Below are 16,053 nucleotides of genomic sequence, written 5' to 3'. Positions count from 1 at the left end.
GCGGAAGCTGTCACATCAACAGAAAACTAGCAAAGAAACGAGATTCTCGACTCGTCTGTGCTTAAAAATTAAACATTTTTGCGTTTTGTTACCTCAACATACGACATATTAGTGCATGGTCAGTCATGACTTCAAGCCATTCATTGGACTCCAGCTTTCTGGGAGGCAGAATACCTCCAGAAATCGAGTCAATGTCGAAAAACCTAAAGGATGTGGACCAAGAGATGTTCAGAAAAATACTGAAAGGTAAATACTACCAGGCCTGTCACCATAACACATTTCATTAGGTCGATATACAGTCATGGAAAAATGTATTAGACCAACCTTGTTTTCTGTTAATGTTGATGCCTGGTACAACTTAAGGTACATTTGTTTGGACAAACATAATGAAATATAATAACAACAAAAATAGCAATAATAGAGTTTAATTTAAGAGATGATATCTAGACATTTTCCATGGTTTTCTAGTTAATGAGTTTGGTTATTGTCAAGAAAACCATGGCACATGTCTAGATATCAGCTCTTAATTTAAACTAAAATGTGTAAAAAAAATTGTTATCATCATCATATTTTTTTTAAACAAATGTACCTTTAGTTGTACCAGGCATCAAAATAAACAATAAACTGAAGAAAACAGGGGTGGTCTAATATTTTTTTCCATAACTGTGTTTTCCCAGAAACTATCACAATAAACGATAGTATTGTTGTGTCTATGTTTTAGTTTTATAACAATATTAGAGCATAATAAGTATATCCTTTTCCACAGCAATGATTTTTTAATTCTCGAGAATATTAAACATTGGAATTGAAATCTGGAGAAGAAATACTAAAATATCCTACATAAATAAAACATAAATAAATAAACAACAACCAAAACAAATAAAATAGACTTTCAGGCTCTTTTAACAAAACATGGCAATGAGATAATCATTATGTATTATATTATTTTATTATTAAAATAACATATAAACAGCTGGAATGGCTGCTTGGGAATTATGGGTTTTTTTCAGCGATTCATACTGCCTGTCAAACATTTGCAGCATTACTTTAAAAATAAACACAAGAAGTCATGCATGTAAACCACAATATATTGAGTCCAGAAAAAAACTATCGTGTCCATTTTTACATATCGAACAATAAGTCAATATATTATTTATCGTGACAGATCTAAATATTACATGTCTGCAAGGTGATAAAGTAAAGTGTTATTGTCTCCCTAAACAGCTATTGTAGTATTTAAAGCTTGTGCATTGTGCTAGGGGCATTTTTTGGCTTTTTCATTTTTGATTTTTGATTAATTCTGGCTGTGTTAATGCGTATAGCATTCCGTTTGACTGAAGTAATCTGTGTAGCCAAAATAAAACGTGCTGCATACATTTTGCATAGTGTCACACTTCGCATCGGGCTTATATTTTTCACCAGATTGAGATATTTCCTTATGTTTGCGCTGTGGGGCAAATACATTACATTTTCTTGGTTTCCATTGGGGTGACTGTGCTGCTGTATTATGGAGCAAAACAGTGTTTGATGCAAATAAAATAAATATTGTAACTAATCATTGACAATGCTGGAAGAAGTATTCAGATCCCAGATGTTTGGTTTGTGGAAAAAAACATGAAAATAGTCAGAAACGCCATCACCAGAACCCAAAGTGATACCACAATGTTTTGTCCAACCAACAGTCCATATTCGACATTATTACTAATACATTACAATTACATATAATGGTTTCATTTGTAAAGCTGGAACCATTGTGTCTTACTTTCCAATTGATTTTCTGTCAATCATTACATGTAGTTAAAAAGTACAATATTTCAAGCACAAAGTGAATAAAGAATAAAGACTTAAGTACAGTACCTGAGTGAATGTACTCAGCAGTGGTGGATGAAGTATTCAGGTCCTTTACTGAAGTAAAACTGCTAATACGACACTGCAGAATTACTCCTTTATAAGTAAAAGTCCTGCATTCACAAATTACTGAAGTAAAAGTACTAAAGTATCAGCATCAAAATGTACTTAAAGTATCAAAATTACTTGTTTTGCAGAAAGGACCCATTCGGATTCTTATATATATTCTAAACCTTATATTAGATTATTTGAGGCTTGTGACCTGCCCAATGCTTTGATAAGTCGATATGGTTCTAGTAGCTGAAGCCATTAATAATGTGTCTTAATGTCCCTGTTAATGATTCTCTGTCCAGCTGTGGTCAGCGCCCTGGAGGGGAAGGACTGCAGGGAGGTGATGAAGTCGATAGCAGAGAGCAGCACCATCCCTCAGGAGAGGCTCAGTCACATCATAGCTGGGATGTACAGAGTGCTGTCTGAGGCCATCCGCATCCCCACAGCATCACTCAAACAGGAGGTGAGCTGCTGTTAAACACTGGACATTATACAGTAGTGTTCAATATATTAGCAATCCAATGTGACTTACCAGATTAATCCAGGTTTTTAATATATTTTTTATTGCTACATGGCAAACAAGGTACCAGTAGGTGCAGTAGATTCACAGAGACCCAGCGTGATATACAGCTCTTAAGGCTGTGCAATTGGGCAATTAGTTGAAAGGGGGTGTGTTAAAAAAATAGCAGTGTCTGCCGTTGACTTTACAAACTCAAAACTATTTTGTACAAACTTTTTTGTTTCTAGGATTTATCAATCCTGTGATCACTAAACTAATATTTAGTTGTATGACCACAGTTTTTTAAAGCTGCTTCACATCTGTGTGACATGGAGTCAAGCAACTTGTGGCACCTTTCAGCTGTTATTCCACTCCAAGATTCAATAACAACATTCCACAATTTATTTACATTTCTTGGTTTTGCCTCAGAAACAGCATTTTGTAGCAATAAAAAATATACTAAAAACCTGGATTAATCTGGTTAGTCGAAGTTGACTGCTATTATATTGAACACTACTGTATGTTGGAACATGTTGTCACAAAGCACTACATTTTGTGTCAGTCACTTGGCAGCTTACAGATCTGCCTTTTCCACAGCACACACTGAATGCCTCTTTAAAATCAATTAAATTCAAATTCAAAATGACTTTATTTATCCCCGAGGGGAAATTCAGTTAGTCTGTTAGCTCTGTTAGAATGAGGCAGCCTGATGGCTGTAGGAGAGAAGGATCCTTTGCTTTAAATTTTTTATCCCACGATTTTTGTAACCCATTTATTTTTCACCCTGTGCCAATTGCCTATTGCATGATCCTGGGCGCTACCTTGTCTCTGTCAGCCTGGGGAGAGCCCTGAACTAGACTCATGCTTCCTCCGATAAATGAGCAGTTAGCAGACTGCTTCTTGTCACACGGTAGGACGTATCGCGTGGGAGGATCACGTTATTCCCACAGGTTCGTTTCCCACCCATCAAGCACCCCGACCCACCAGATGCTGAGCAACCAACCAATGTAGCGACTAGGATCAGTTAGGGTTGTCACGATACTAACATTTTCAACTCGATACTGATACTCAGGAAAATATTCGATACTTGATACCACAGAGATAAAAACAAAGACCCCAAAATTTAACAGAAATATTTTTATTAACAAGAAAAATGCAACATGTAAAAATTAACAGAACCACAGGTTAAATATTTATAATAAAAAACAGTTGTGCAAAAAGAAACTACAACTATGATAACAAGGTTCAGGTCTGAGGTAGTGCAAAAAATAAATAAATACAATAAACAATAACAATTAGAACAATATTTTGGATGCTGTGCACAATATTAGGCAAGCTGGACAAGTCGACTTTTCTCTGCTTCATTCTTGGACTTCAAGAGAGAAAATAACACTTTTCATCGATACTTTTGAAAATGAGTATCGTATCCGGATACAACGTTTTAGTATCGATACTTTTTTGAGTATCAATACTTTTGACAACCCTAGGATCAATGCATGTTTTTGGGACAAGGGGGACAAGGGGAGAACATGCAAACTCCACACAGAAAGGCCCTTTTGCCGACCCCAACCAGCCCCACTGGCGTTGGAGACATGGAGGTGGGGACACACCTCCAACCCCCACAGCGGGAATCAAACCCAGGACCTTCTAGCGTCCACTGCTGTTTTTTTGCTCCATAAAGGTTTTGTGTAGTGGATGATCTGGGTATTTCAGGATGGCCTGGAACATGTTGACAGGTCATCTCTCCACCACCTCCTCCAGTGTGTCCAACCTGGCCCCAACCACAGAACCAGCTCTTTAGACCAGTCTGTCCAACCGCCTTCATCTCTGTGTGTGATGCTGCCTCCCCAGCAGACTGCAGCATAAAACAACACACTACCACCACAGACTGATAAAACATCTGCAGCATCTTACTACAGATGTCCAGAGATCTGAGATTCCTTAACCCTTTATCGGGCGAAGAACCGTATTTGGTAACTTCAGCGGATATCCAAAATAAAAAATAAAAATATTTCGAGAAAAAGTTGCAGATTTAAGAGATTTAAAGTGGCAAATCTGCACAAAAAAATTCAGAGATTTATAAGAAACAAGTGGGGAAAAAAGCAACTTTTTTCTCGCAGATTCACCACTTTAAATCTCATGAATCTGCACATTTTTTTCTCACAATTTATTTCTCAAAATATTATCCCCCTCCCGGGGGAGGGGGATAATATGTGGGGTTTTTTTTACACATTCTGGCTGTATGTAATATCCTCCAATATTCTCTAGGGTTGAAATTTGGAATTTGCAAGTATTTCAATGAGTGCCCTATTAAGGGTTAAGAAAAAGAGGCGGCTCTGCCCCTTTTTGTAGAGAGTGTCTGTGTTTAGGGACCAGTTGTTATAAAAGCATTGAATTACACAATTTGAGATGGGAATATTTTACATTTTTAATGAAATAATATGTTTTGTTTGTTTCCCTGTTTAGGCCTTCAGAGATGATCTTCGAGAACTGAGGCAAGGCTTCTCATTAATCATCACACCATCACTCCTGCTTATACACAACATACTTTCAACCTCAGATGCTGAATTTGTCATCTCTGTTTTGTCACTTTAGAATACCTGAAGACTTCATCACAGATTTCTCCAGTGTGGTTTTTGGTAATCGGTACGTTGATTTACAGCCTCTGAATTTAGAAACTCAGTCTCTGTTTTTATGTAGTTTCATCTCTCAGTAACAATATAACAAGATTTCTGGTATTTCAATACACAAATAGTCGATTCTTGTGTGAATCAAATACTTGACATTTAAACATATGAAAACTTTAGTGCAACAATTATAGAGAGTAAATATTGAAGGAAAGAAATTAAGGAAATATGAGCATGCAATTTAGATGATGTATCATGATATCTTGATATATGATCTAAATATACTTTTTTTACCTCAAGAAAACAGTCTGTTAGTTTCAAGGCAGATTTATGCGTGACTTTCAGATCAGTGCTGCTGTTATGGATGGCAGAAAAATCTTTGCTTCATTTTTGCAGGCGTGCAGCTCTAGATGCAGCGACGTCCCAGAACGACCCACACCTCCCCACATTAGAAGACTTTAAATGGAGAGTGGATGTCGCCATTTCTACAAGGTAATGTACTGAGGAAGAGGAGGGTCAACCTGTAGAATGTAAAGTGTTTTATTGGTAATAAATGCAGCAGAGGTGGGTAGTTAACTGAGTGATGATGCTTATTGCTTACAAATACAATGTAGAAATACACAGAATGATAACAGACATGACATACATTTTATGAATGCATAACATAAAACAAAAAGAACACACAGACAATACGTAATTACATTTCACATAAAACATGGTTGACATCACAAAACAAATACAAAACAAAACAACACAAACAGACAGCTTCATCAATTAAAGTTGATATTTAGATAATTACTTTTAAGTTGCTTTTTAAAGCTATATAGATTTAATTGAGTAATGTGATAAGGGAGTGAGTTCCACAGTTGCATTGGCCTATATGTATATATATATATATATATATATATATATATATATATAGTAAAGTGAAACAACCTCCAACTGTATGCTTTGTTAAATAATTATGTGCCTCTGAAGTGAAAGACAAATTTCTATAAATAATAAGAGGTGATTTTGTTATTATGACATTCTTAATAAAAACCATCAGTAATGACAAAAATCTAGTTTTTACATCTAACCAACCTAATGATTTGTGCATTTTAATAACATTAGTTCTCCATCCACAAGAGAGAGCTACTCTTGCTGCTTTATTCTGGACCAACTGCAACTTCCTTATATTACTCAATGTGTGTCTCCGCAGCTCTTTAGCCCGGGCCCTGCAGCCTTCTGTTCTCATGCAGATGAAACTATCAGATGGGACCTTTCACCGCTTTGAGGTACTTAAACTATTGACATGTTGTTACAGGCAGTTTTACAATCTCCTTAAAAAATAACCTGTTTTCATTCAGAATATACAGTATATGCCCAGCAGCGGTGGAAAAGTATTCCACTCCCTTAAGAAAGTAAAAGTACTGATACAACACTGTGAAATTACTCCACTACAAGTAAAAGTCCTGCATTCAAAACTCATTGAAGTAAAAGTACAAATGTATCAGCATCTAAATGTACTTAAAGTATTAAATGCAAAAGTACTTATTATGCAGAATGGACCCACTCAGATTGTTTTATATGTTCTATATATATTATTTAAAAATGATCGATGCATTTATGTTAGCAGGGTTTTAATTAGAAAAAGATAGGGCATATTAACTACTTAATATACTGTTAATGAGGTAATCTCTTTGAATGTATCATGTTTTTCATGTGAAATCTCGACCTGAAAAGGAACTAAAGCTGTCAGCTAAATGTAGTGGAGTAAAAAGTACAATATTTACATCTAAAATGTAGTGGAGTAGAAGTATAAAGTTACATAAAATGGAAAGACTCAAGTAAAGTACAAGTACCTCAAAATTGTACTTAAGCACAGTACTTGAGTTAATGAACTGGTCAACTTTGAGGGCCTCTGTGTCCCGAATGGTTAATCATTCTGGTAATTTAAACCATGTTCTAACTCTCTCATAAAGATTAACATGTAGGAAAAAATACACTCAGATCATGAGTCTGAGTTCAGGAAGTGATTGATTTGTGCCCCTGGTGTTATTTGGGCACTGCAGCGTCTCTTCAGCCTGAGGGGAGAAAGCAGTTGGTCGTTAGCCAGTGGGCTAATGTAGGTCTGTTTCAGCTGTTACATAATGAGATCACAGTGGAATAATTAAGGTAACTCTTATTAACTACAGCCTAACCTAAAACCATGTGCTTCTGATACAGTATTGTTTATTTGTTAATACAGTATCTGCGTGGTTCAACATTTATTCCAAAACAGAATAGAGTAAAGACTGTAGAACTATTGTGTCTCTGGGATTATTAGTCTTTATTACAGATAATTTTTAGAATAATAGCAAAACCTCTGACTAGGTTCCTTTTTTGTAGTTGTTGCAAATACAGTCATGGGAAAAAATGATTAGACCACCCTTGTTTTCTTCAGTTTCTTGTTCATTTTAATGCCTGGTACAATTAAAGGTACATTTGTTTGGACAAATATAATGATAACAACAAAAACAGCTGATAAGAGTTTAATTTAAGAGTTGATATCTAGACATTTTCCATGGTTTTCTTGATAATAACCATCTTGTCTAGATATCAACTCTTAGATTAAACTCCTTTAAGCTATTTTTTGTTGTTATCATTATATTTGTCCAAAAAATCTACCTTTAGTTGTGCAAGGCATTAAAATGAACAAGAAATTGAAGAAAAAAAGTGGTCTAGTAATTTTTTTCATGACTGTATATATAGTATACTGTGCTGACAGTAGAATTTTTTCATGCACAACCCAGAAGCAACCATTGTCATATTCTAATAACTTGTATTATACATTTACAAAAAATGTGCTCATTTAAATAACTGCAATTAATAATGACTGATTTAGAAATAATCCAAAGAGTGAGCAGAGGTGATAAACTCAAATCTTCAATAAGTTTGTGAGGCACATTCCTCAACAGGGGGCGCCAGACTCCACACCTGCAGGATAATTGCAGGATCGGCGCTGCTGTTAAAGTAGGTTACTCTGTGGACAGAAGCAGGAGGGAGGACTTCTACTACGGCCGTCCCTCTACCTGCTGCCGTGGTTATGTAATCAGATTACAGCAGAATTAGAAGATTAGTAGAAACAACATCCGGCGTGCAGAGTCTATTGATGGATGCACCTTATCTCCGTGGTTCCCAGGATCTCTTCCGGAGTACAACTGAAGAGTATCAACAAACAAAACAATCAAACAGAAGAGGTGGCTGCACTTTTCTTTCCCTCTGTCTGTACGGAGATGTATCTTACTCAGTACAGTGACAAACTGATAATGACTCACAGTCAGCTTGAATCTTCAACACAGATATGAGAGGCATAGTGATGCTAGTAGCTATAAATAAAACCCCACTGTTTGTGCATTAGTCAATTAGAATAAATCGTTTTGGAAGTAAGCCACCTTTACACTGTAGGGAGGTCAGGGGTCAAGCTCAGGCCTTTTTCAGAAACCAGTCACTATTTTAGTTTTACTATTTTTTGCATCTTTAACCCTTGTGACTCACTTTAAAAAAAGTTGTTCTGAAGTCCTTAGAGGACAAAAAAGTCATTTTTTTCTTTCACATTCACTGAATTAAAATGTTCCTTTTCTATAACTGCTGTGCAATACAAAATATTATTGGGCTTTTTGTCATGTCTACCAAATATTAATTCATTTTCAGAATTTTAACCCTTTAAATACCAGTTAGTCACATAATGTCACTGTTTTCTCTAATAAAATCCCTCACAAAAATTAAATTATTTTCTTTATACTAAATGCAGGGGGGGATTCTTTTCTCACAATATGTCAATTACTTATTTCTGTCAGTGCTCCATTATACAGCAGCAATAACTTTATGATCAATGATCCAATGTTATCGATGCAAAGTAAAACAAGATCTGCCTTTTATTGTCGTTTTCTTGCTCAGGTGCCTGTGTCCAAATTCAATGAGCTCCGTTACAACGTGGCTCTGATTCTCAAAGAGATGAACGATCTGGAGAAGAGGAACATTCTCAAAATCCAAGATTGATGCACCGTGCTGGCCTGTTATTCATGAGTTTTGCATAGAATATCGCTCATTTTAATCATTTCAAATGTGATGTTGTGAAAGATAAGAATACTCTGCCTGTCATCATGTAATGATGTGACGGTGTTGGCATCCAACATGCTTAACTGCTGACAGAGTGCAAAATGATCAGAACAGTTAGCCAGCTGGCTGCACCACAGGAGAACCTGATGACCACACTGAAGACAGAGAGACAAGAACGCCCAGTCTGTACCAGGAATCTATTAGTCTACATCACTCTTCTCCTTGCCTAGCTGTAAACTGAACATATAAGCAGTGTTCAATTCAGTGGTGAGATATGAGACAGCTGCAGTATCCATTGTGCCTAAATACAAATTCAGTCAAGTGAGCACTCAGACACTCTGTTACTGAGTAGCCACTTTAACTGGTCTCATGTGATCTGGTCTGACGATGGGCACATCACAGAACAAACTACTAGATTTATTTTCTACTTGTGCTTTTATACATGTAATTCAATCTGACAGAACAAATGTATCCTTCAGATTGTAGCACTGCTGTATAAAATGTTAGTTTTCTGTTGTTTTGGATGTTTGCCATAGTAACATACAAAAATGTTTACCTCTTGAACCTCTTTTCTCTAATAAAATCTGTCCATTACTGTATTTGTAAAAAATGATTTGTTCTTATTTTACCTCTATGGGATCATCATCATAATCCATAGCCAAGTGGCCATGGGTGCACTGTGATGTGTTTCACCAGTCCTTTCCATTTTTAAACATATGTTTCTTGCTTTTGAAATGAAAAAGGAAACACAGGACAGACGGGTAATAGAAAAAAAAGACCCCCCCCAAAAACGTACAAATAAAACAAAAGACCTGAACAGAATCAGCACATCACAAGTAAAGAAATAACATTAGCCACTGTCATGACAATAAAATAAATATACACATTTACACAAAAGTTGTACAAAGTAGTGATGTGCCAATGAAGCCTCATGAACCATTTTCTTTATTTTCTGAGCCCACTAGATGGAGCTCTTGGGTTCATAGAAAAAGGTTCAAGCAATGGTAATTGAGTGTGCTTTCAGCTCTTGGTTGAACAGAGAGCTCCATCTAGTGGAGTACATGGTAAATTAGGTTCAGAAAGAATTATTAGGCTACGATTTTGCTAGCTTGTCAAAGCCACAGGTTATCTTGTCGGAGCTCGTCTGAAGCATAACGGTAATGACCTTCTAGTACAGCATAACATTAGCTTTTTACTTCTGTCGGCTGCATTAACGCTGAAAACATCATAAAAGTGGTGTTCATTTGATTATACTGCTGAACAAAACGCGTCAGCATCAGAAACGTTTGTTTCCCACAGAGCTTATTTTCTTGCAAAATCCAAAGCAAAAATCCCATAGGTGAATTTTCAATAGACCCCCTTGGCAATGCTACTTCTGGTTTGGCCTACAAAAATATGTCATTTCTTTTGCTCTCTATGACTGTAACAGCACTGTAATGTCACTATCAACCTTTATCCCTCCATAATACCATTTAATCCATCCATCCATTTTCATCAGTTTATCCGGGGCTGGGTTGCGGGGGCAGCAGGCTAAGCAAAGTATTCCAGGTGTCCTTCTCCCCAGCCACAACTTCCAGCAATGGGAGGCTCCCTCTGGATGTCTGAGCTCCTCACCTTATCTCTAAGGCTGAGGAAACGCATTTCAGCAACTTGAATCTGAAATCTCGTTCTTTCGGCCTATACCCAAAGCTCATGACCATAGGTGAGGGTTGGAACATAGATGGACCGGTAAATCAAGAGCTTTGCCTTCCGGCTCAGCTCCTTCTTCACCACACAATCCGATACAACGCTCGCATCACTGCTGACTCGGCACCAAACCATCTGTCCATCCGATGCTCCGTCCTACCAGTGCCATTTAATGGAATGCCGATACAAATAAATAGGCTATATTTTACACAAAACATCTGTTCTTTATGTTTATAGCCTCAGTAACATACATGATCCTGTGTTCCCCGACAAATCAGATACTAACACAAATCATCTAACTAAAAATTAACTAAACTCACAGGAAGAGGGTTGCCGGTTCCACTCCGGCCTACGGCTCTTCTGTGTGGAGTTTGCATGTTCTCCCCCTGTCAGCGTGGGTTCTCACTGGGTACTCTGGCTTCCTCCCACAGTCCAAAAACATGCACATTGGTTTAATTGGTGACTCTAAATTGCCCGTAGGAGTGAATGAGAGCGTAATTGTCTGTCTCTATGTGTCAGCCCTGTGATAGTCTAGAGACCTGTCTAGGGTGGACCCTCCTCTCATCCAATGTCAGCTGGGATCGGCTCCAGCCCCCCACGACCCGAGTGCGGATAATCGGTTAAGGAGAATGAATGAATGAATGAATGAATATGTTCTTGCAGTAGCTCATTTCTGACTCTTGTCATATGTGACCTGGATCCCTTCAGACCTTACATTCCTCCATGTTTCTGCATTCTTTACTTAAGGGATTTTTTTAGACAAGCACAAGTGCATGCTTGTAATGCATCACATAAATACCCATCTTTCGTTCCAGCCAAGTTAGATCTTGTATAACAGTGTATAGGGGCGCCTGCTGGTCCCACCCGGCCCAGAATACAGAGCCCAGACAGCCTGTGCTAGAAGACCTGGCTAGACTGCATTGCTGGCCCATTTAAATACTCACATAACAAAATCCTCAAGGTGTCATGGGACTCAAGAATCTGTGATTATCGTGTGTCTGACTGGCCGTGTGTTTGTGTGTGTGTGATGAGTGTGCATGCTCGCATAATACTCTGAGTGTCCTCATTTGCATATATGTCAGTCTGTCTGTTTCTGCATGTGTGTCAGTCTGTCTGTGTCTGTATATGTCAGTCAGTCAGCGCCCATGTCTGTGAGTGGGATTGAGTTCACAGGCTAGACTGGCCGACCTACTATTACCAGCACCACTACTACTGACACTGATAGACTGACCAGCCTATAATCTCCCCTCACACACGCACACATGCACACACACAGCAAACGGGTCTTATTTTGAGGCTGCAGGATATAGCCTACTACTCCAGGTAATGCTAATAATACCTTATATCAGAACGATTTAGAGGGCAATCCTGTAACAACAGTCATTAAACTCTGGCCTTAACCTACTTCTAGTCTTACAGTGAGTCTGTGGAACGGGCTCAACAGCAGCAACTGTGCACAACAGTCACTATTACAGGATAATGCTAAAGTATACAGTCATGGAAACAATTATTAGACCACCCTTGTTTTCTTCAATGTCTTGTTAATTTTAATGCCTGGTACAACTAAAGATACATTTGTTTGGACAAATATAATGTTGATAACAAAAATAGCTCATAAGAGTTTAATTTAAGAGCTGATATCTAGACATTTAACATGGTTTTCTTGATCAGGATTTTGGGTATTATGAAGAAAACCATGGAAAATGTCTACCAGGAATTGAAATGAAAAAGAAATTGAAAATGGGGAGGTCTAATAATGTCTGTCCATATATATATATATATATATATATATATATATATATATATATATTAAAGGAACAACAAGAAATTGAAAATGGGGGGGTCTAATAATTTCTGTCCATGACTGTATGTATATATATATATATATATATATATATATACATATAATTAAAGGCTGTATATATATATATATTAAAGGCTGTAGCAGCGTGTTTTATTGCTTATCAACTCAGCTTTTATTTGCAAGAAGAGTATTTCAGTCATCCTTGAATAATTATAAATAGGCTTGCAATGCTACACATTCTCAGTCATAAATTCTATATACTCATAAGATGTGTACAGTTAAAACTTTGTTTTTAATGTTTATTTGACAAGTGGGGGGAAAAACATTCAAAATGCACAATCGAGTGGGTTTTCTTTTTTCTAACACACATGCATATTTTGTGTAGATTTATTTTCAATTCAGCAAACGTCATCATTAGATAATAATTCATTGCCATGTTTAAACATAACATTTCAGAAAACTTGCAGTATGAAAAATAATTGTCTTAATGTAAGTAATCAACTAAGGATGTTTCATGGTGATATAATTGTTATTTTTATTGTCATTTGTATATTTAAACATACAATTTCATAAAGCTTATAGTACAAAAAATAATTGTCTCATGTCTCACTGTAAACGATTAACTCACATTGTAGATGACACTTACATATGTGCATATTATGCTATGATACAGCCAGTGGTGGAAAGTAACTTTGTACATTTATTCAAGTACTGTACTTAAGTATAATTTTGATGTACTTGTACTTTACTTGAGTATTTCCATTTTATGCAACATTATACTTTTACTCCACTACATTTATCTGACAGGTTTAGTTACTTTACTGGTCAAGATTTAACATAAATATGATCAATTTAAAGTAATTAGACTTTTTTAGATTTTTTTTCAAATTAAACTTCATAACAGTATATTATGTAGTTAAAATGATGCATGTTTTAACTAAATTAAAGCACTGCTTTCATAAATGCATCAATATAAATAATCTAATAATATATTTAGAATATATAAAACAACCTGAGTGGGTCCATTCTGCATAAAGAGTACTTTTACTTTTGATACTTTAAGTAAATATTGATGCTGATACTTTGTACTGTACTTTTACTTCAGTAAGTTTTGAATGCAGGACTTTTACTTGTAGTGGAGTCATTTCAGTGTGGTATTAGTACTTTTACTGATGTAAGTGATCTGAATACTTTGTATACCACTGGATACATCCTTACTTTAACAGCATTCTAAATGTGTATCAGAAGATGTCACATTTTTTGTCATTATAGCACTTTTATGCAACAAAGAAATTAACAAAGTGTTGGTAAGTGACTGTTGCCTGATAGTTTGAATGTTTAATAAGTTGATTTCTGTCCAGGTTTTATTGCCCTATGTTGTCTGACCCAGGGAAGTCATTAGTACATGCAATTAATGGTCCCTTCTTCTGCAGTTTATGTAAGAGCTGAACAGGTTTACCTGCCCAGCCCTGCCTCTCTCGACTGTCTCGTAGACAGAGTGGTTAAGATGTTTGTTTACTTCCAGAACTGACTGCAAGGTATTTTCTAACCGTCAGCATTCAGATGTTTTACTTAAGTCAATGAACTAAGTATTCGGATCCCTTACTTAAGTAAAAGTACTAATACCCACACTGTGAAATTACTCCACTACAAGTAAAAGTCCTGCATTCTTACTGAAGTAAAAGTACAAAAGTATCAGCATCAACATGTACTTAAAGTAACAAAAGTAAAAGTACTCATTATGCAGAATGGACCCACTCAGATTGTTTTATATATTCTAAATATATTATTAGATTATTTATATTGATGCATTTATGGAAGCAGTGATTTAATTTAGTTAACACATGCCTCATTTTAACTACTTAATAAACTGTTATGAAGTTTAATTATTAATATTATTAGTCTAATTACTTTAATTCATAATTCATAATGTTTATGTTAAATCTGACCTGTAAAGTAACAAAAGCTGTCAGCTAAAAGTGGAGTAAAAATTTCAATATTTGCCTCAAAATGTAGAGAAGTAGAAGTATAAAGTTACATAAAATGGAAATACTCAAGTAAAGTACAAGTACCTCAAAATGATACTTAAGTAAAGTACTTGAGTAAAGGTACTTAGTTACTCTCCACCACTAACTCTGTGGCAGCAGTTAGTTTAAGATCATCAAAGTGCTCATTAGCAGCATTCATATTCCCACATTTCTTCATGAATGCTGCATGTGGAAATCCACATAAAGTGTCTGGCTGACATTGTGCTCAAACTGCTCCCTGTGTAATATAACATCCAGTATAACTTTTACAAATGTAAAATTCTACTTGACCAATGAAGTATGACTTTATTCTGATGTTAAAAAAATTACATAAGGCATTTTTTTTTGTTGCTTTACTGTCACATAACTGCTTATAAAACAGTAACAGGTCACATAATTGCTGCTTTTCTTGTATAATGACATGGACAGAGAAGGAATGCCACTGAAAACCAACACCCATGGTTTAACTATGCTGCCCCAGATACTGAACCAACACCTATTTTATTTCAGACGACCAAATAGATCACTTAATGACACCCAAGATGTTTTGGTATGACTTGGTACATAAATCAAACTATAGAGCATGAATCTGCCCCTGTGCTCATGTCGGGCAGTAGATTTTTTTTTTTTTTACTATATGGAGTCTTGGGCTATTTTATCCATTTTTGAATCCTTTTCATGTCTTTTTATGTCTTTGTAAGTCTTTTTTGGCAATTTTGTGTCTGTTGTGTCTTTTTTTTAGTCACTTTGTGTCTTTCTTTAGTCATTTAGTGTCTTTTTTTAGTCATTTTGTCCCTTTTTAGTCATTTTGTGTCTTTTTTTTAGTCATGTTGTGTCTTTTTTTAGTCATTTTGTCCCTTTTTAGTCCTTAAGTCCAACATAAAATGTGATTTTGAACCTTCTTTTTTACTTTCAAAACACTATCATGCTAAATAAAGAATTTTAAATGTTGCAAATGTGAACAAAGGTTGCAAATATAACATATAAGAGATAATTTTAGATAATATTAAAAGATACTTTTATACAAAAATATATTTGAGCTTGTCTCCAGTTTTACTTGGTATATCATCATCAAACTGAAACTGGCCTCATGGAGTTTACAGCCAGAACTTTAGAGGTAAATTTACAGTAGGGCTCCACGCTGCTTTGTTTTCTAGTCTGGATGTCAAGAAGAAGTCATGATTTGGCGCAATGGGAGACTCGAGAGGGTTAAAAACATGAATATATCACGTAACACACGTCCCTTAAAGTGATAAAGTTTGTTATTTTTTGGGGAAGCCTGCAGCTCTGCCCTGTGTGACCGCCAGTGACCTGGCCCACCTGGGCTCCACACTGACCCGCCGCTGATTACTCACGTCCCGCATGCAGGTCAGACAGGCTCCGGCCCCCAACACCCGAACTGTTACATGGCAGATTGTTTTGTAACAG

The 16,053-nt window shown here is 36.2% G+C and overlaps 1 protein-coding gene across 1 annotated transcript; it reads left to right on the top strand.

Moving 5' to 3' along the window:
• The first annotated feature begins 14 nt into the window (after nt 1-14).
• On the top strand, nt 15-9,718 carry commd5 (COMM domain containing 5). The gene is made up of 7 exons (XM_059345460.1): nt 15-246; nt 2,202-2,362; nt 4,865-4,893; nt 4,994-5,044; nt 5,422-5,517; nt 6,227-6,302; nt 8,947-9,718. Exons 1-7 carry the CDS (start codon nt 126-128, stop codon nt 9,046-9,048), a joined length of 636 nt encoding a protein of 211 aa, XP_059201443.1. The 5' UTR covers nt 15-125; the 3' UTR covers nt 9,049-9,718.
• Nucleotides 9,719-16,053: the final 6,335 nt, after the last annotated feature.

The sequence above is a fragment of the Centropristis striata genome, chromosome 12 (genome assembly GCF_030273125.1).
Source record: "Centropristis striata isolate RG_2023a ecotype Rhode Island chromosome 12, C.striata_1.0, whole genome shotgun sequence".
In the NCBI taxonomy this organism is placed as follows: Eukaryota; Metazoa; Chordata; class Actinopteri; order Perciformes; family Serranidae; genus Centropristis; species Centropristis striata.
Note: the sequence above shows the minus strand (reverse complement) of the source record. Positions and strands in the feature narration are given on the sequence as shown.